Genomic DNA, 22703 nt, shown 5'->3' on the forward strand with positions numbered 1-22703 from the left:
TACACTTGTGATCATTGGGATGAATGGTCCTTACACTTGTGGTCAGTGGGAAGAATGGTCCTCACACTTGTGGTCAGTGGGAAGAATGGTCCTCACACTTGTGGTCAGTGGGAAGAATGGTCCTTACACTTGTGGTCAGTGGGAAGAATGGTCCTCACACTTGTGGTCATTGGGAAGAATGGTCCTTACACTTGTGGTCATTGGGAAGAATGGTCCTCACACTTGTGGTCAGTGGGAAGAACGGTCCTTACACTTGTGGTCATTGGGAAGAATGGTCCTCACACTTGTGGTCATTGGGAAGAATGGTCCTCACACTTGTGGTCAGTGGGAAGAATGGTCCTTACACTTGTGGTCAGTGGGAAGAATGGTCCTCACACTTGTGGTCAGTGGGAAGAATGGTCCTTACACTTGTGGTCATTGGGAAGAATGGTCCTCACACTTGTGGTCAGTGGGAAGAATGGTCCTCACACTTGTGGTCATTGGGAAGAATGGTCCTCACACTTGTGGTCAGTGGGAAGAATGGTCCTTACACTTGTGGTTGGTGGGAAGAATGGTCCTTACACTTGTGGTTGGTGGGAAGAATGGTCCTTACACTTGTGGTCATTGGGAAGAATGGTCCTTACACTTGTGGTTGGTGGGAAGAATGGTCCTTACACTTGTGATCATTGGGATGAATGGTCCTTACACTTGTGGTCATTGGGAAGAATGGTCCTCACACTTGTGGTCAGTGGGAAGAATGGTCCTCACACTTGTGGTCAGTGGGAAGAATGGTCCTCACACTTGTGGTCAGTGGGAAGAATGGTCCTTACACTTGTGGTCAGTGGGAAGAATGGTCCTCACACTTGTGGTCATTGGGAAGAATGGTCCTTACACTTGTGGTCATTGGGAAGAATGGTCCTCACACTTGTGGTCAGTGGGAAGAATGGTCCTTACACTTGTGGTCATTGGGAAGAATGGTCCTCACACTTGTGGTCATTGGGAAGAATGGTCCTTACACTTGTGGTCATTGGGAAGAATGGTCCTCACACTTGTGGTCAGTGGGAAGAATGGTCCTTACACTTGTGGTCAGTGGGAAGAATGGTCCTCACACTTGTGGTCAGTGGGAAGAATGGTCCTTACACTTGTGGTCATTGGGAAGAATGGTCCTTACACTTGTGGTCATTGGGAAGAATGGTCCTTATACTTGTGGTCATTGGGAAGAATGGTCCTCACACTTGTGGTCATTGGGAAGAATGGTCCTTACACTTGTGGTTGGTGGGAAGAATGGTCCTTACACTTGTGGTTGGTGGGAAGAATGGTCCTTACACTTGTGATCATTGGGATGAATGGTCCTTACACTTGTGGTCATTGGGAAGAATGGTCCTCACACTTGTGGTCAGTGGGAAGAATGGTCCTTACACTTGTGGTCAGTGGGAAGAATGGTCCTCACACTTGTGGTCAGTGGGAAGAATGGTCCTTACACTTGTGGTCAGTGGGAAGAATGGTCCTCACACTTGTGGTCATTGGGAAGAATGGTCCTTACACTTGTGGTCATTGGGAAGAATGGTCCTCACACTTGTGGTCAGTGGGAAGAACGGTCCTCACACTTGTGGTCAGTGGGAAGAATGGTCCTTACACTTGTGGTCATTGGGAAGAATGGTCCTCACACTTGTGGTCAGTGGGAAGAATGGTCCTCACACTTGTGGTCATTGGGAAGAATGGTCCTCACACTTGTGGTCAGTGGGAAGAATGGTCCTTACACTTGTGGTTGGTGGGAAGAATGGTCCTTACACTTGTGGTTGGTGGGAAGAATGGTCCTTACACTTGTGGTCATTGGGAAGAATGGTCCTTACACTTGTGGTCATTGGGAAGAATGGTCCTTACACTTGTGGTTGGTGGGAAGAATGGTCCTTACACTTGTGATCATTGGGATGAATGGTCCTTACACTTGTGGTCATTGGGAAGAATGGTCCTCACACTTGTGGTCAGTGGGAAAAATGGTCCTCACACTTGTGGTCAGTGGGAAGAATGGTCCTTACACTTGTGGTCAGTGGGAAGAATGGTCCTCACACTTGTGGTCATTGGGAAGAATGGTCCTTACACTTGTGGTCATTGGGAAGAATGGTCCTCACACTTGTGGTCAGTGGGAAGAACGGTCCTTACACTTGTGGTCATTGGGAAGAATGGTCCTCACACTTGTGGTCATTGGGAAGAATGGTCCTCACACTTGTGGTCAGTGGGAAGAATGGTCCTTACACTTGTGGTCAGTGGGAAGAATGGTCCTCACACTTGTGGTCAGTGGGAAGAATGGTCCTTACACTTGTGGTCATTGGGAAGAATGGTCCTCACACTTGTGGTCAGTGGGAAGAATGGTCCTCACACTTGTGGTCATTGGGAAGAATGGTCCTCACACTTGTGGTCAGTGGGAAGAATGGTCCTTACACTTGTGGTTGGTGGGAAGAATGGTCCTTACACTTGTGGTTGGTGGGAAGAATGGTCCTTACACTTGTGGTCATTGGGAAGAATGGTCCTTACACTTGTGGTTGGTGGGAAGAATGGTCCTTACACTTGTGATCATTGGGATGAATGGTCCTTACACTTGTGGTCATTGGGAAGAATGGTCCTCACACTTGTGGTCAGTGGGAAGAATGGTCCTCACACTTGTGGTCAGTGGGAAGAATGGTCCTCACACTTGTGGTCAGTGGGAAGAATGGTCCTTACACTTGTGGTCAGTGGGAAGAATGGTCCTCACACTTGTGGTCATTGGGAAGAATGGTCCTTACACTTGTGGTCATTGGGAAGAATGGTCCTCACACTTGTGGTCAGTGGGAAGAACGGTCCTTACACTTGTGGTCATTGGGAAGAATGGTCCTCACACTTGTGGTCATTGGGAAGAATGGTCCTTACACTTGTGGTCATTGGGAAGAATGGTCCTCACACTTGTGGTCAGTGGGAAGAATGGTCCTTACACTTGTGGTCAGTGGGAAGAATGGTCCTCACACTTGTGGTCAGTGGGAAGAATGGTCCTTACACTTGTGGTCATTGGGAAGAATGGTCCTTACACTTGTGGTCATTGGGAAGAATGGTCCTTATACTTGTGGTCATTGGGAAGAATGGTCCTCACACTTGTGGTCATTGGGAAGAATGGTCCTTACACTTGTGGTTGGTGGGAAGAATGGTCCTTACACTTGTGGTTGGTGGGAAGAATGGTCCTCACACTTGTGGTTGGTGGGAAGAATGGTCCTTACACTTGTGGTCATTGGGAAGAATGGTCCTTACACTTGTGGTCATTGGGAAGAATGGTCCTTACACTTGTGGTCAGTGGGAAGAATGGTCCTCACACTTGTGGTCATTGGGAAGAATGGTCCTTACACTTGTGGTCATTGGGAAGAATGGTCCTCACACTTGTGGTCAGTGGGAAGAATGGTCCTCACACTTGTGGTCAGTGGGAAGAATGGTCCTTACACTTGTGGTCAGTGGGAAGAATGGTCCTCACACTTGTGGTCATTGGGAAGAATGGTCCTTACACTTGTGGTCATTGGGAAGAATGGTCCTTACACTTGTGGTCATTGGGAAGAATGGTCCTTATACTTGTGGTCATTGGGAAGAATGGTCCTCACACTTGTGGTCATTGGGAAGAATGGTCCTTACACTTGTGGTTGGTGGGAAGAATGGTCCTCACACTTGTGGTTGGTGGGAAGAATGGTCCTTACACTTGTGGTCAGTGGGAAGAATGGTCCTCATACTTGTGGTCAGTGGGAAGAATGGTCCTTACACTTGTGGTTGGTGGGAAGAATGGTCCTCACACTTGTGGTCAGTGGGAAGAATGGTCCTCACACTTGTGGTCAGTGGGAAGAATGGTCCTTACACTTGTGGTCAGTGGGAAGAATGGTCCTTACACTTGTGGTTGGTAGGAAGAATGGTCCTTACACTTGTGGTCAGTGGGAAGAATGGTCCTTACACTTGTGGTTGGTAGGAAGAATGGTCCTTACACTTGTGGTTGGTAGGAAGAATGGCCCTTACACTTGTGGTTGGTGGGAAGAATGGTCCTTACACTTGTGGTCAGTGGGAAGAATGGTCCTCACACTTGTGGTCAGTGGGAAGAATGGTCCTTACACTTGTGGTCATTGGGAAGAATGGTCCTTACACTTGTGGTCATTGGGAAGAATGGTCCTTATACTTGTGGTCATTGGGAAGAATGGTCCTCACACTTGTGGTCATTGGGAAGAATGGTCCTTACACTTGTGGTTGGTGGGAAGAATGGTCCTTACACTTGTGGTTGGTGGGAAGAATGGTCCTCACACTTGTGGTTGGTGGGAAGAATGGTCCTTACACTTGTGGTCATTGGGAAGAATGGTCCTTACACTTGTGGTCATTGGGAAGAATGGTCCTTACACTTGTGGTCAGTGGGAAGAATGGTCCTCACACTTGTGGTCATTGGGAAGAATGGTCCTTACACTTGTGGTCATTGGGAAGAATGGTCCTCACACTTGTGGTCAGTGGGAAGAATGGTCCTCACACTTGTGGTCAGTGGGAAGAATGGTCCTTACACTTGTGGTCAGTGGGAAGAATGGTCCTCACACTTGTGGTCATTGGGAAGAATGGTCCTTACACTTGTGGTCATTGGGAAGAATGGTCCTTACACTTGTGGTCATTGGGAAGAATGGTCCTTATACTTGTGGTCATTGGGAAGAATGGTCCTCACACTTGTGGTCATTGGGAAGAATGGTCCTTACACTTGTGGTTGGTGGGAAGAATGGTCCTCACACTTGTGGTTGGTGGGAAGAATGGTCCTTACACTTGTGGTCAGTGGGAAGAATGGTCCTCATACTTGTGGTCAGTGGGAAGAATGGTCCTTACACTTGTGGTTGGTGGGAAGAATGGTCCTCACACTTGTGGTCAGTGGGAAGAATGGTCCTCACACTTGTGGTCAGTGGGAAGAATGGTCCTTACACTTGTGGTCAGTGGGAAGAATGGTCCTTACACTTGTGGTTGGTAGGAAGAATGGTCCTTACACTTGTGGTCAGTGGGAAGAATGGTCCTTACACTTGTGGTTGGTAGGAAGAATGGTCCTTACACTTGTGGTTGGTAGGAAGAATGGCCCTTACACTTGTGGTTGGTGGGAAGAATGGTCCTTACACTTGTGGTCATTGGGAAGAATGGTCCTTACACTTGTGGTTGGTGGGAAGAATGGTCCTCACACTTGTGGTCATTGGGATGAATGGTCCTTACACTTGTGGTCATTGGGAAGAATGGTCCTCACACTTGTGGTCAGTGGGAAGAATGGTCCTCACACTTGTGGTCAGTGGGAAGAATGGTCCTTACACTTGTGGTCAGTGGGAAGAATGGTCCTCACACTTGTGGTCATTGGGAAGAATGGTCCTTACACTTGTGGTCATTGGGAAGAATGGTCCTTACACTTGTGGTCATTGGGAAGAATGGTCCCTTACACTTGTGGTCATTGGGAAGAATGGTCCTTACACTTGTGGTCATTGGGAAGAATGGTCCTCACACTTGTGGTCATTGGGAAGAATGGTCCTCACACTTGTGGTCATTGGGAAGAATAGTCCTTACACTTGTGGTCAGTGGGAAGAATGGTCCTCACACTTGTGGTCAGTGGGAAGAATGGTCCTCACACTTGTGGTCATTGGGAAGAATGGTCCTTACACTTGTGGTCATTGGGAAGAATCACCTCCTTACAGACAGCTAAAGGGATCAGTGGTGTCGGTGGGAACTTATCCGAGAGGCAGAAATGGCCCAATGCTGAAGGAACCCCTACAACCTCTGGAGGAACCCTGGTTGAGAATCACTGTCCTATAGTCTCACCTCTCCCATAGGAGCATCAACATCCTCCATTCATATGACCATGTCTGGTCCATCATGGGTCAGTTTGAATATTACACACTATCCAACCTTGTGACAAAATATAATCAGCGCAAAACCATTCCCGATACTAATAGCAGCCGTACACTGAAGGCTGAACCCCAAAAGATGAACACAGAAGAATGCAGCGCTAGGAATAGTGATGGACGAACTTCCGACGGGACGTTTCGCGAACGCGAAACGCGAACGGACACAAACGTTCGCGAAAACGACCGTTCGCCGCGGGCTCCATTGACTTCAATGGGAGGCGAATTTCGCAAACCTTTAGGTCGAATTTGCGGCCACGGGGTAATTATTAGGGGGTAGCACGTAGTCCCACCACCTGGACAATAGCATAATACATGTATGAGGTGAATTTGGGATCGATAACTACAAGCATTTTTTTTTTATTTGGGAAATTGTTCTGACAATTCAGGACTATGGAGCTAATGAAGGCAATGGAGGAGAGGGAAGGTCAGGGACCAGGGTAGGCAAACAAGAGGGTGCAGGAGATACAGAGCACTGACAGCAGCACCGTAATACAGAGCACTGACATCAGCACCGTGACATACAGCGCTGACAGCAGCTCCGTGACATACAGCGCTGACAGCAGCTCCGTGACATACAGCGCTGACAGCAGCTCCGTGACATACAGCGCTGACAGCAGCTCCGTGACATACAGCGCTGACAGCAGCTCCGTGACATACAGCGCTGACAGCAGCACCGTGACATACAGCGCTGACAGCAGCTCCGTGACATACAGCGCTGACAGCAGCTCCGTGACATACAGCGCTGACAGCAGCTCCGTGACATACAGCACTGACAGCAGCTCCGTGACATACAGCGCTGACAGCAGCTCCGTGACATACAGCGCTGACAGCAGCACCGTGACATACAGCGCTGACAGCAGCTCCGTGACATACAGCGCTGACAGCAGCTCCGTGACATACAGCGCTGACAGCAGCTCCGTGACATACAGCGCTGACAGCAGCTCCGTGACATACAGCGCTGACAGCAGCTCCGTGACATACAGCGCTGACAGCAGCACCGTGACATACAGCGCTGACAGCAGCTCCGTGACATACAGCGCTGACAGCAGCTCCGTGACATACAGCGCTGACAGCAGCTCCGTGACATACAGCACTGACAGCAGCTCCGTGACATACAGCGCTGACAGCAGCTCCGTGACATACAGCGCTGACAGCAGCACCGTGACATACAGCGCTGACAGCAGCTCCGTGACATACAGCGCTGACAGCAGCTCCGTGACATACAGCGCTGACAGCAGCTCCGTGACATACAGCGCTGACAGCAGCTCCGTGACATACAGCGCTGACAGCAGCTCCGTGACATACAGCGCTGACAGCAGCTCCGTGACATACAGCGCTGACAGCAGCTCCGTGACATACAGCGCTGACAGCAGCACCGTGACATACAGCGCTGACAGCAGCTCCGTGACATACAGCGCTGACAGCAGCTCCGTGACATACAGCGCTGACAGCAGCTCCGTGACATACAGCGCTGACAGCAGCTCCGTGACATACAGCGCTGACAGCAGCTCCGTGACATACAGCGCTGACAGCAGCTCCGTGACATACAGCGCTGACAGCAGCTCCGTGACATACAGCGCTGACAGCAGCTCCGTGACATACAGCGCTGACAGCAGCTCCGTGACATACAGCGCTGACAGCAGCTCCGTGACATACAGCGCTGACAGCAGCTCCGTGACATACAGCGCTGACAGCAGCTCCGTGACATACAGCGCTGACAGCAGCTCCGTGACATACAGCGCTGACAGCAGCTCCGTGACATACAGCGCTGACAGCAGCACCGTAAGCAGCCCCAGGAGGAAGTCAGCACAGCACAGGGATGGTGTGATCCCCTCATAATAAGAACCCCCAGGAGGAAGTCAGCACAGCACAGGGATGGTGGGAGCCCCTCATAATAAGAACACCCAGGAGGAAGTCAGCACAGCACAGGGATGGTGGGAACCCCTCATAATAAGCAGCCCCAGTAGAAATATGACACCGCTCAACCTCTTCAAAGAGGAGGGTAGGGGCATATAGTACGGTGTGCTTTTTTGGGTCAGGGAAGTGAGCCAAATGAATTAAGAAGGTCTGTGTGCTTGATTCCAAAAATTGTTTATAGACATATACATGGTCTACTGATCACATGTGTTGAATTCCTCCGAGATCCATGCCTCATTCATTTTTAGAAATGTGAGGTAGTTAACACTGTGGTGAGCTAGGCGAGTACGCTTATCGGTCACAATCCCCCCTGCTGCGCTGAACGTCCTTTCGGACAGGACACTGGATGAGGGGCAAGCCAACAGTTCGATTGCAAATTGGGCAAGCTCTGGCCAGAGGTCAAGCCTGCCCACCCAGTAGTCTAGGGGTTCATCACTCCTCAGAGCGTCCACATCGGCCGTTAACCCAATGTAGTCGGACACCTGACGGTCTAGGCGTTCCCTGATGCTGGATCCGGATGACACCTGTCGATGGGTCGGCTGAAAGAATGACCTCATATCCGAAGTCACCAACACATCTTCAAACCGGCCTCTTCTTGCAGGCGCTGTTGGATTGGTACCCGCAAATCCTTCTCTGGGAGTGGGAATTGCTCCTCTGCCAGCGCACGCAAAAGCAGAATGCAGCATTTCTCGAAGCAAGGCCTGGAAGTGCTGCATTCTGACAGCCCTCTGCGACGGCGGTAACATTTCCGCCATTTTGTGTTTGTACCGGGGGTCTAAGTACGTTGCCACCCAGTACTGGTCCTTGACCCTCATGCTTTTTATACGGGGGTCCCTATTAAAACACTGGAGCATGAAGGCCCCCATTTGCACTAAAGTGGAAGCGGTGTGGTGGCCTGGCTCCTGCTCATCATCCAGGATAATGTCGTCCTCTTCATTCTCCTCTCCCCATCCTCGCACAACAGGGATCCCAGAAAGGTTTAAAGCATGCTCTTCTTGCTCCTGCTCATCCGCCCCGGCACCATCCTCCTCTGACTCCTCATCAGACTCCTGTTGTTGACTTGTCTCAGATAGAGTAGCCCCCCCTGGGAATTCATCCAGCATTGCGACTTCCTCATCTTCCCGCTCCTGCTCCTCCACAGCCTGATCAATGACACGACGCAATGCACGCTCCAGAAAGAAGGCATAAGGTACCATGTCACTGATGGCGCCATGGCTGCGACTGACCAGTTTGGTGATCTCCTCAAATGGCCGCAGAAGTCTGCATGTGTCGCGCATGAGCAGCCACTGGCGCGGTGAAAAAAAACCCAGCTCCCCAGAACCGTTTCTTTCGCAGAGTTCATACAGGTAGACGTTAACTGCACGTTTCTGCTGGAGCAGCCTATCAAGCATATAGAAGGTTGAGTTCCATCGCGTCGGGCAATCGCAAATAAGACGTCTGACCGGCAGATGGTGTCGCCGCTGAATGTCAGCAAGGCGAGCCATGGCCGTGTAAGATCTTCTGAAATGGGCCGAGATTTTCCTTGCCTGCCGCAAGATGTCCTGGACCCCAGGGTATTTGACAAGGAATCGCTGCACGACCAAGTTTAAGACGTGTGCCATGCACGGCACGTGCGTGATTTTGCCCTGTTTCAATGCGCTAAGCAGATTGGCACCGTTGTCACACACCACTTTACCAACTGTCAAATTGAGCGGTGTTAGCCACTCATCTGCCTGTGAACGCAAAGCTGAAAGGAGTGCCGGGCCAGTGTGGCTCTTTGCTTCCAGGCACAACAGACGCAGCACGGCATGGCAACGTCTCACCTGGCATGTGGAATAGGTTCTGGGGAGCTTGGGCGGTGCAGTGGAAGAGACGCTAGCAGCGGAAAAGGAGGAGGCAGCTGAGGAGGAGAGGGAGGAGGATGGAGTAGGAGGAGGAGAAGAAGAGTCAGGCCTGCATGCAATCCGTGGCGGTAAAACCAAATCTACACGGGTGCCACGGGTTACATGCTTGACGGCCGTCAGAAGGTTCACCCAGTGGGCAGTAAAACTGATATACCTTCCCTGCCCGTGTTTGCTAGACCACGTGTCTGTGGTCAGATGTATCTTGGCACCGACACTGTGTGCCAGAGATACATTCACTTGCCGCTGAACATGGCCATATAGCTCTGGGATGCCCTTCTCTGAGAAATACTTCCTTCCTGGGACCTTCCATTGTGGTGTTCCAATGGCCACAAATTTGCGAAAGGCCTCCGAGTCCACCAGTTTATATGGCAGTAGTTGGCGGGCTATGAGTTCTGACAAGCCAGCCGCCAACCGTTGGGCAAGAGGGTTATCCGGCGTCATCATTTTTTTACGCTCAAACATTAGGCCCACGGAAGCCTGCCTTTTTGCAGAAAAATGTGAGCTTGGCGTGATGGAAGGTGGAGTGGAGGACAATTGTGAGGAGAGAGGAGAAGGAGAAGTAGAAGACGAGGCTGGACGGTGAGAGCCTGCAGTGTGGCTTTGTGTGTTCCGTTGCTCCCACTGGGCTCGGTGATGGCTGCTCATGTGCCTTCTTAAGGCGGTCGTCCCTAGGTGAGTATTGGGCTTACCGCGACTAACGCGTTGACTGCAAAGATTGCAGATGGCAACGCTATTGTCAGCAGCGGACACGTTAAAAAAAGCCCACACTGCGGAGCCATGTGCCGGTGTCCTGGGAGCGCCAGATGTGACCGTACATGGTCGATGACTCGCTCCTGATACATTTGCAGTCTGCTTTGTCCCTGCTGTGCAATGTAAGTCATTGCTGCTTCTCCTCCCTATCTGCTGGTCCATATCTCCCTCTGAACTCCCCTCCTCTTCCTCTCTTGTGGGCACCCACGTGACATCACTAGACACGTCATCATCAACGTCACCTTCCCCACCGCTATAAGTAGAGTAGGCAGCAACACCGGGGACCAACCTCCTCCTTGGGCTGATCTGGGTACTGGCGTCAGACTGCTGAGTAGCGCTTGTTGCTACCTCCTCTTCCTGATCCAATACCAAGAGTGGCTGCGCATCAGAAATGTCCTCTTGATATGGATCGGAAAATAATTCCAGTGACTCAAGCGGAAGGTATGTGGTGGTGGTGGTGGTGGTCGTGTTGTTGGTGGTAGTGTCTTTGGGGGTGCACATAGCAGAGAGTGAAGAAGAGGGTGCAGATCGAGAGGATGAGGAGGGTGCAGAAGAGTAAGGCTGAGCGAGCCACTCAACCAAGTCTGGTGCATCCTTTAAAGTAATTGAACGCACCTTCTGCAACTTCCCACTTTGGCTCAAGCCTGTTGCTCCTGCCCTACCCCTACCACCCCTGCGGAAGGGCCTGCCTCTTCCTCTGCATGTCATTTTTTAAATGACCCTGTGACAAAACTCTTAGTCCCTATACCGCTGAAGGACTGCTGCAGTATAGGTGAGCGGTCAGCAGTGGTGCACGTCAACCCTATCTATTGTGGACCTATAGCGGTCCTTACAGAACAGCAGACTGTACCGCACTCAAGCCTATGTACCGTAGCACCCTATACCAAGTTACCAGTCCTTATAAGAACTTTTGTGGACCAAGCAGGTTGTGTATTAGTGTTTAGCAGACTGTACGTCAGTCCCTATACCGCTGAAGGACTGCTGCAGTATAGGGCAGCGGTCAGCAGTGGTGCACGTCAACCCTATCTATTGTGGACCGATAGCGGTCCTTACAGAACAGCAGACTGTACCGCACTCAAGCCTATGTACCGTAGCACCCTATACCAAGTTACCAGTCCTTATAAGAACTTTTGTGGACCAAGCAGGTTGTGTATTAGTGTTTAGCAGACTGTACGTCAGTCCCTATACCGCTGAAGGACTGCTGCAGTATAGGGCAGCGGTCAGCAGTGGTGCACGTCAACCCTATCTATTGTGGACCGATAGCGGTCCTTACAGAACAGCAGACTGTACCGCACTCAAGCCTATGTACCGTAGCACCCTATACCAAGTTACCAGTCCTTATAAGAACTTTTGTGGAACAAGCAGGTTGTGTGTTAGTGATTAGCAGACTGTACGTCAGTCCCTATACCAATGAAGGACTGCTGCAGTATAGGGCAGCGGTCAGCAGTAGTGCACGGCAACCCTATGTATTGTGGACCGATAGCGGTCCTTACAGAACAGCAGACTGTACCGCACTCAAGCCTATGTACCGTAGCACCCTATACCAAGTTACCAGTCCTTATAAGAACTTTTGTGGACCAAGCAGGTTGTGTATTAGTGTTTAGCAGACTGTACGTCAGTCCCTATACCGCTGAAGGACTGCTGCAGTATAGGGCAGCGGTCAGCAGTGGTGCACGTCAACCCTATGTATTGTGGACCGATAGCGGTCCTTACAGAACAGCAGACTGTAACGCACTCAGGCCTATGTACCGTAGCACCCTATACCAAGTTACCAGTCCTTATAAGAACTTTTGTGGACCAAGCAGGTTGTGTGTTAGTGATTAGCAGACTGTACGTCAGTCCCTATACCAATGAAGGACTGCTGCAGTATAGGGCAGCGGTCAGCAGTAGTGCACGGCAACCCTATGTATTGTGGACCGATAGCGGTCCTTACAGAACAGCAGACTGTAACGCACTCAGGCCTATGTACCGTAGCACCCTATACCAAGTTACCAGTCCTTATAAAAACTTTTGTGGACCAAGCAGGTTGTGTGTTAGTGTTTAGCAGACTGTGCGTCAGTCCCTATACCGCTGAAGGACTGCTGCAGTATAGGGCAGCGGTCAGCAGTGGTGCACGTCAACCCTATCTATTGTGGACCGATAGCGGTCCTTACAGAACAGCAGACTGTACCGCACTCAAGCCTATGTACCGTAGCACCCTATACCAAGTTACCAGTCCTTATAAGAACTTTTGTGGACCAAGCAGGTTGTGTATTAGTGTTTAGCAGACTGTACGTCAGTCCCTATACCGCTGAAGGACTGCTGCAGTATAGGGCAGCGGTCAGCAGTGGTGCACGTCAACCCTATGTATTGTGGACCGATAGCGGTCCTTACAGAACAGCAGACTGTAACGCACTCAGGCCTATGTACCGTAGCACCCTATACCAAGTTACCAGTCCTTATAAGAACTTTTGTGGACCAAGCAGGTTGTGTGTTAGTGATTAGCAGACTGTACGTCAGTCCCTATACCAATGAAGGACTGCTGCAGTATAGGGCAGCGGTCAGCAGTAGTGCACGGCAACCCTATGTATTGTGGACCGATAGCGGTCCTTACAGAACAGCAGACTGTACTGCACTCAGGCCTATGTACCGTAGCACCCTATACCAAGTTACCAGTCCTTATAAAAACTTTTGTGGACCAAGCAGGTTGTGTGTTAGTGTTTAGCAGACTGTGCGTCAGTCCCTATACCGCTGAAGGACTGCTGCAGTATAGGGCAGCGGTCAGCAGTAGTGCACGGCAACCCTATGTATTGTGGACCGATAGCGGTCCTTACAGAACAGCAGACTGTAACGCACTCAGGCCTATGTACCGTAGCACCCTATACCAAGTTACCAGTCCTTATAAGAACTTTTGTGGACCAAGCAGGTTGTGTGTTAGTGATTAGCAGACTGTACGTCAGTCCCTATACCAATGAAGGACTGCTGCAGTATAGGGCAGCGGTCAGCAGTAGTGCACGGCAACCCTATGTATTGTGGACCGATAGCGGTCCTTACAGAACAGCAGACTGTACCGCACCCAAGCCTATGTACCGTAGCACCCTAGACAGACCAAGTTACCAGTCCTGATAAAGAGCTTTGTGGAACAAGTGAGTTGTGAATGATTAGCAGACTGCAGCAGAAGGGCAGCAGTCAAGTATAATATTCTTTCTATATTTGGAAGAAAGAATATTATACGTGTACAAGCCTATTACCGTACCACTGATACCAGTCCTGAAAAGAACCTTTGTGGAACTAATAGTAACAGCAAGTCTTTAAAATTATCCTCACTGCCTGACACACTGCTTCCTGCCTGTCCCTATACAAATTGGCAAAAAAGAGTAGGCTGGAACGATTAGCTGGAACAGCTCTTTTGTGGACCTGATAGTAACAGCTAATGATGATGATGATGATGATGATGAAGAAAGACTAATCTGGCTGAGCTGTCCCTAAAATAGCAGCATACAGCGCTCTGTCCCTTTATCTAAACTGACAAAAGAAACTCAGGCTGCTGACCTAACACCTATACCAGTCCTGAAAAGAACTTTTGTGTACCAAATAGCTAGCGTTTTCTCTGTCCCTACTCCACACAGGATCCTTTCCCTACAGTGACAGAAGAAAGAATGTAAAATGGCCACCGGATCGGGTGTATTTATAGGTTAGGGGGAATGTCCAAGTGTCCATGAGCTGTCATGTCTCAATTGGTTGTCCTGTAACACATGATAAACGTGTCACGAAAGGTTAAAGTTCTTGTATACATTAAACACGTAAGTCCGCCGGGGCGAACGACGGAAAAAGGCGTTCGAACCCGCGGACGGCGAAAGTCGGAAATTCGCCGCGAAACGACCGCCGGGCGAACCGTTCGGCCATCACTAGCTAGGAAACTAAATTCATATAAAAAGAAGTTCATAAAAATTGGACACACGGGTTCCAAATGGTGTGAAGATGTGAGTGGAGGTCAAGGTGGTCCCTCAGTGGGTACATCTGTGCAGAATCTCCACCATAGATAATGCTAGCGGCTCACCTCAAACCGCGGACCCCTGAATCAACAGGTAGGTCCACCATACATGCCCAGAAAGGGTCTTTGCAATGCAGCCTGGGATGTTCTCCTATTGCTGGTATATAATCCAACTGGATGGAATCACTAGGGGAGCAGAGTAGACCATTACAGATAGATGGGTAGGCAAAACCCTCCTAGATAATGTCACGGACGTGGTCTCCAAGACATAGGCAGCTCTGGTCACCTCCATGCCCAAGAGGGTTGGCGGCCTCTGGCAAGAGGAAACAGGAACAATGCTGGAGGCAATTTACATCACACACTGATACAGTTCTTGGCAACATTTGGTCCAGGTCAGGAGACAACCTCAAACCAATCCACAACAAGGAGGGAGTGCCGACAACGTATGGGACATGGAGTCACCACTCCATCACTCTCTCCTTTCCCCTGCAGCTGCCGCTCACCGATTCCCCTGCAGCTGCCGCTCACTGACACGGGGATCACATGACCAGATAAGAGTGGGCTGAAAATAGGGAAGTATTTACACAGATTAGTCAGTATAGTTGTTAGGAGGGGGGAGGGGGAGGGGGGAGGGGACAGTTTTTAGGCTAGTTAGGTTGAGGCTGGAATTCAACTTTAAAGTGATTGTAAAGCTTTGAGTTTTTTTTTTTTTTAAACAAACATGTCATACTTACTTCCACTGTGCATTTAATTTTGCACAGCGTGGCCCCAATCCTCCTCTTCTGGGGTCCCCTATCTGTGGTAGCTCCTCCCCTGTATAACCCTCTAGGAGAAGCGCTCTCTCGGGGGCGGGGGTAGGGGTTACCTTGTGGGCGTGCTCCCGAGTCCAGCGTTCGGTGTCCATAGATGCCGAATGCTGGACTCAGCCCCGCCCCCTGGCAGAGCCCCAGACCTCCCATTCACCAGAGCCCCAGACCTCCCATTCACCAGAGCCCCAGACCTCCCAATCACCAGAGCCCCAGACCTCCCAATCACAAGAGCCCCAGACCTCCCAATCACAAGAGCCCCAGACCTCCCAATCACAAGAGCCCCAGACCTCCCAATCACTGGAGCTCCAGACCTCCCAATCACTGGAGCTCCAGACCTCCCAATCACCAGAAATCCAGACCTCCCACTCCCTGGAGATCCAGATTACAGACCAATCAATGGGAAATCTCCTGAGTGAAAAGCTCACAATATGTTATCCCGCGGGAAGGGAGGAATCCGCCAAACAGCAGAGGAGCCGAGCGCCGCACACCCACCACAATGATTTTATTACATTTTGTTACCTTCATTCTTTTGGGGAAATTCACACCATAAAACCCGTAAACAAATCCGCGGCTTCCAGCGCCAACAATTATGACACTGACGCATTTCATATTTTCTTCTTCGATCTGCACCTGATGAGGGTAAAAGAACAAATATGAGTAAATCAGGAAATACAACTCACTGATGAAATATTATGCTACATAGTAACACATTTAAAGATGAACTCTGGACAGAAAAACTCTCATTGAAATCTATTCCTGAGCCACAAAGGATAGGAATCCACTTTAGTGTGTGCGCTAAATTCCATCGTAAGCCCAGATATTACCTTGTAAAAACAGCAGTGACATCATCACTGTGCCATACATAGCCTATGCAGAGCTGTGGGAGGGGCCTCTGAGACCCCACCCACCACAGACTGCCTACAGAAAACTACAGGAGGGGGTGGAGACAAGACCAGTCCCCCTGCACAAGGAGAGGGAGCGGAGCTGTGGGAGGGGCCCAGCAGGCTCCACCCACTACAGGAAGTGGGTGGAGACCTGACCAGTCCCCCTGCACAAGGAGAGGGAGTGGAGCTGTGGGAGGGGCCCAGCAGGCTCCACCCACTACAGGAAGTGGGTGGAGACCTGACCAGTCCCCCTGCACAAGGAGAGGGAGTGGAGATGTGGGAGGGGCCCAGCAGGCTACACCCACTACAGAAAGTGGGTGGAGACCTGACCAGTCCCCCTGCACAAGGAGAGGGAGTGGAGATGTGGGAGGGGCCCAGCAGGCTCCACCCACTACAGGAAGTGGGTGGAGACCTGACCAGTCCCCCTGCACAAGGAGAGGGAGTGGAGATGTGGGAGGGGCCCAGCAGGTTCCACCCACTACAGGAAGTGGTTTCTGTACCAGTTCGGCTGGGTTGTGCTGGTTTCCACTTGGCCGTGGGTGTCGCCGTCACCACCATTAAGTGTTGGAAATGCAACAAGCTGAATGTATTGGGTACCCCTTTTACTCAGAAATAGCCCGGTGGGAGTGGTTTGCCCGCTGTGCATTCTGGGTAAGGGTACTTAAGGTACAGGCGCCATATTTTTGGGGTTCGTTATCCCGACCTCACGGCCCTCCTGGCCTGGGGTGTGTGCCGCCTTTCTCTATGTCTCGGGGGCCGGCTGGCCCGAGGCTGTTGTAACTGAAAGGGTGGGTCCAAAAGTCTTGGGGGCCTACCGATCCAAGGGGTGGTCCTGTGCTGTCTTGCCTGCGGGGAGAAGCCAAGCGACTGGAGGATCCAGGGAAGGACCGAGCAACAAGGCTGGTGGTATCTCTGGAAAAGCCTGGAGACTGGGTTGGAGGACGGGTCCCGGGTCACCTATCGCACAGCGTCGCCAGATCGTCTGAAGGAAACTGGTATTGCGTGTCAAGTCCTTCATTTCTGAACAAGTTGCTGGTTGTGGTTTCCTGTGGCAGAGGATTGCACAACAATGTCGTTGAATTGACAAGTGTGTGGCAGAGATTTTGTTGGAGCTTCTCACCGGCTGCTGGGTCAGTGAGAGAGGCCTATCCGGTGATTGCCGGATCCAGACTGTGGAAGCCGTTTGTCTTCTGGAAATACCTCCAACCCCCAATTACAAGGTACCTCAATCCCCCTCATCCCTCTATTGCAAAATTCATGTTTATTCCAAATAAATCTTTGGAAAAAGGACTTCTAAGTGTCGGAGCCGACATTCTATATTCCACTCCACAACGGGACCCCGAAGACGGACACAGGGAGCAGGTGAGGGAACGGCAATCCCAACAAAAACCAGCAGATCTTTCGGGGGTCAGTGCTACATATTAAAAATATACATAAACTATAATATATATATAAAGTTTTGGGATATTAGCTCCGCAGGACCAAGTGTATAAATAAACCGGTAAAAGGTGAAACCAAAATACCTTTATTTATCCCCTTCCTGCCGAGCATATGCAGATCTGCGTACTCGGCTTCCGGGGGTTATACCGGGATGATGCCCGCACCTGCACCCGGTACCGTTTTTTACAGCGGGCGACTGGCTATCCAGCCATAACAACCGAAGCAGCTAAAAGCCGCTTGGCTGTTATGCCGGGGGGAAAGGGAGAGAACGTCCCCCCCTCCCGCCGCTGTTACCGGTGCTCCCGCTCGATCAGGAGCACCGATTCCATGTCCGAAGCCTCCGGCCTGCTGGGGAGGAACTGGAATGACGCCGTAATCGGCTTCGTTCCAGCCTCCTAATAGTAAACACGGAAGCGACGTCATGACGTCACTTCCCGTTTACTCAGCTACCAATGGCGCCGGTTTTGGAAAAAAATAAATAAATATACAGTATTCAGAATCGCCGTTTTCGGCGATGTGAATACTTTGAAGTGTAAAGGAGGGGTGGGGGGTCTTTTAGACCCCCGATCCCTCCATAAAGAGGACCTGTCACCACCTATTACTGTCACATGGGATGTTTACATTCATTATAGACCCCGGATCCCTCCATAAAGAGGACCCGTCACCCCCTATTACTGTCACATGGGATGTTTACATTCATTATAGACCCCGGATCTCTCCATAAAGAGGACCCGTCACCCCCTATTACTGTCACATGGGATGTTTACATTCATTATAGACCCCGGATCTCTCCATAAAGAGGACCCGTCACTTCCTATTACTGTCACATGGGATGTTTACATTCATTATAGACCCGGATCTCTCCATAAAGAGGACCTGTCACCCCCTATTACTGTCACATGGGATGTTTACATTCATTATAGACCCCGGATCTCTCCATAAAGAGGACCCGTCACCCCCTATTACTGTCACACGGGATGTTTACATTCATTATAGACCCCGGATCTCTCCATAAAGAGGACCCGTCACCCCCCTATTACTGTCACATGGGATGTTTACATTCATTATAGACCCCGGATCTCTCCATAAAGAGGACCCGTCACCTCCTATTACTGTCACATGGGATGTTTACATTCATTATAGACCCCGGATCTCTCCATAAAGAGGACCCGTCACCTCCTATTACTGTCACATGGGATGTTTACATTCATTATAGACCCCGGATCTCTCCATAAAGAGGACCTGTCACCCCCTATTACTGTCACATGGGATGTTTACATTCATTATAGACCCGGATCTCTCCATAAAGAGGACCTGTCACCCCCTATTACTGTCACATGGGATGTTTACATTCATTATAGACCCGGATCTCTCCATAAAGAGGACCCGTCACCCCCCTATTACTGTCACATGGGATGTTTACATTCATTATAGACCCCGGATCTCTCCATAAAGAGGACCCGTCACCTCCTATTACTGTCACATGGGATGTTTACATTCATTATAGACCCCGGATCTCTCCATAAAGAGGACCCGTCACCTCCTATTACTGTCACATGGGATGTTTACATTCATTATAGACCCCGGATCTCTCCATAAAGAGGACCTGTCACCCCCTATTACTGTCACATGGGATGTTTACATTCATTATAGACCCCGGATCTCTCCATAAAGAGGACCTGTCACCCCCTATTACTGTCACATGGGATGTTTACATTCATTATAGACCCCGGATCTCTCCATAAAGAGGACCTGTCACCCCCTATTACTGTCACATGGGATGTTTACATTCATTATAGACCCCGGATCTCTCCATAAAGAGGACCTGTCACCCCCTATTACTGTCACATGGGATGTTTACATTCATTATAGACCCGGATCTCTCCATAAAGAGGACCCGTCACCCCCTATTACTGTCACATGGGATGTTTACATTCATTATAGACCCCGGATCTCTCCATAAAGAGGACCCGTCACCTCCTATTACTGTCACATGGGATGTTTACATTCATTATAGACCCCGGATCTCTCCATAAAGAGGATCCGTCACCTCCTATTACTGTCACATGGGATGTTTACATTCATTATAGACCCCAGATCTCTCCATAAAGAGGACCCGTCACCTCCTATTACTGTCACATGGGATGTTTACATTCATTATAGACCCCGGATCTCTCCATAAAGAGGATCCGTCACCTCCTATTACTGTCACATGGGATGTTTACATTCATTATAGACCCCGGATCTCTCCATAAAGAGGATCCGTCACCTCCTATTACTGTCACATGGGATGTTTACATTCATTATAGACCCCGGATCTCTCCATAAAGAGGATCCGTCACCTCCTATTACTGTCACATGGGATGTTTACATTCATTATAGACCCCAGATCTCTCCATAAAGAGGACCCGTCACCTCCTATTACTGTCACATGGGATGTTTACATTCATTATAGACCCCGGATCTCTCCATAAAGAGGACCCGTCACCCCCTATTACTGTCACACGGGATGTTTACATTCATTATAGACCCCGGATCTCTCCATAAAGAGGACCCGTCACCCCCTATTACTGTCACACGGGATGTTTACATTCATTATAGACCCCGGATCTCTCCATAAAGAGGACCCGTCACCCCCTATTACTGTCACACGGGATGTTTAAATTCATTATAGACCCCATATCTCTCCATAAAGAGGACCCGTCACCTGCTATTACTGTCACTTGGGATGTTTACATTCATTATAGACCCCGGATCTCTCCATAAAGAGGACCCGTCACCTTCTATTACTGTCACATGGGATGTTTACATTCATTATAGACCCCATATCTCTCCATAAAGAGGACCCGTCACCCCCTATTACTGTCACACGGGATGTTTACATTCATTATAGACCCCGGATCCCTCCATAAAGAGGACCCGTCACCTCCTATTACTGTCACATGGGATGTTTACATTCATTATAGACCCCGGATCTCTCCATAAAGAGGACCCGTCACCTCCTATTACCGTCACATGGGATGTTTACATTCATTATAGACCCCAGATCTCTCCATAAAGAGGACCCGTCACCCCCTATTACTGTCACACGGGATGTTTACATTCATTATAGACCCCGGATCTCTCCATAAAGAGGACCCGTCACCCCCTATTACTGTCACACGGGATGTTTACATTCATTATAGACCCCGGATCTCTCCATAAAGAGGACCCGTCACCCCCTATTACTGTCACACGGGATGTTTACATTCATTATAGACCCCATATCTCTCCATAAAGAGGACCCGTCACCTCCTATTACTGTCACTTGGGATGTTTACATTCATTATAGACCCCGGATCTCTCCATAAAGAGGACCCGTCACCTTCTATTACTGTCACATGGGATGTTTACATTCATTATAGACCCCATATCTCTCCATAAAGAGGACCCGTCACCCCCTATTACTGTCACACGGGATGTTTACATTCATTATAGACCCCGGATCCCTCCATAAAGAGGACCCGTCACCTCCTATTACTGTCACATGGGATGTTTACATTCATTATAGACCCCGGATCTCTCCATAAAGAGGACCCGTCACCTCCTATTACCGTCACATGGGATGTTTACATTCATTATAGACCCCAGATCTCTCCATAAAGAGGACCCGTCACCTCCTATTACTGTCACATGGGATGTTTACATTCATTATAGACCCCGGATCTCTCCATAAAGAGGACCCGTCACCTCCTATTACTGTCACACGGGATGTTTACATTCATTATAGACCCCGGATCTCTCCATAAAGAGGACCCGTCACCTCCTATTACTGTCACATGGGATGTTTACATTCATTATAGACCCCGGATCTCTCCATAAAGAGGACCCGTCACCTCCTATTACTGTCACACGGGATGTTTACATTCATTATAGACCCCGGATCTCTCCATAAAGAGGACCCGTCACCTCCTATTACCGTCACATGGGATGTTTACATTCATTATAGACCCCGGATCTCTCCATAAAGAGGACCCGTCACCCCCTATTACTGTCACATGGGATGTTTACATTCATTATAGACCCCGGATCTCTCCATAAAGAGGACCCGTCACCCCCTATTACTGTCACATGGGATGTTTACATTCATTATAGACCCCGGATCTCTCCATAAAGAGGACCCGTCACCTCCTATTACTGTCACATGGGATGTTTACATTCCTTGTGACAGCAATAAAACTGATCAAATAAAAAAATAAAATGTATTCATTTAAAAAAAAAAAAAAAAAAAATACAAATTTTTAAAGCACCCGCCGTCCCCGCGAAGCAAAGAAAACGCATGCGGAAGTCGCGCCCGCGTATGTAAACGGTGTTCAAATCACACATGTGAGGTGAGGTATCACCACGATTGTCAGAGCGAGAGCAATAATTCTAGCACTAGACCTCCTCTGTAACGCTAATCTGGTAACCGGAAAAAACAATTAAAGCGTCGCCTATTGAGATTTTTAGGTACTGTACTTTGTCGTCATTCCACGAGTGCGCGCGATTATAAAGTGTGACATGTTTGGTATCTATTTACTCGGTGTAACATTATCTTTCACATTATGCAAATAAATTGGGCTAATTTTACTGTTTCATTTTTTTTTTTAATTCATCAGAGTGTCCCTTTTCCCAAAACGTTGCGTTTAAAACACCGCTGCGCAAATACCGTGTGACATAAAATATTGCAACAATCGCCGTTTTATTCTCAAGAGTCTCTGCTAAAAAAAAATATATATAATGTTTGGGGGTTCCAAGTAATTTTCTAGCAAAAAATATGGATTTTAACTTGTAAACACCAAATGCCAAAAATAGGCTTAGTCATGAAAGGGTTATAATTAAATCAAAAATAAGGCTTTTCTTCAGCACACAAACATAAGAAAAGGCAGCACCTCTAGTTCTGTAGTCGGGTCGTCACCCCAAAGTTTTCAGAGTCCTTACAGAGATCTTTTGCAGCCGCCTCCTCCTCCTCCTCACCACCTCTCTACTACTTCCTGTCATATGAACTGTCTTTAACCCCCTGTGTGCTGAATCCCTGTGGTCAGGGAGGGAGGCTCTTTCCCACCCAAATGTCACTTCAGAGCCTCCCAAATTCCGGGTCCCAACTACCTCTCTTAATACAGAGAGGACCGCGAGTC

At 49.4% G+C, this 22703-nt stretch overlaps 1 protein-coding gene across 1 annotated transcript in view; it reads right to left on the bottom strand.

The window, feature by feature from the left end:
• LOC143933032 (putative oxidoreductase YteT) overlaps positions 1 to 22703 on the bottom strand; it is a 259999-nt gene that overhangs the window by 179812 nt on the left and 57484 nt on the right. The window contains exon 4 of the mRNA XM_077455949.1: positions 15743 to 15853. Within this exon, the coding sequence (XP_077312075.1) occupies positions 15743 to 15853 (111 nt within the window). The remainder of the gene's footprint in view (positions 1 to 15742; positions 15854 to 22703) is intronic.

The sequence above is a fragment of the Lithobates pipiens genome, unplaced genomic scaffold (genome assembly GCF_037356315.1).
Source record: "Lithobates pipiens isolate NorthernLeopardFrog02 unplaced genomic scaffold, aLitPip1_a1.2 Scaffold_27, whole genome shotgun sequence".
In the NCBI taxonomy this organism is placed as follows: domain Eukaryota; kingdom Metazoa; phylum Chordata; class Amphibia; order Anura; family Ranidae; genus Lithobates; species Lithobates pipiens.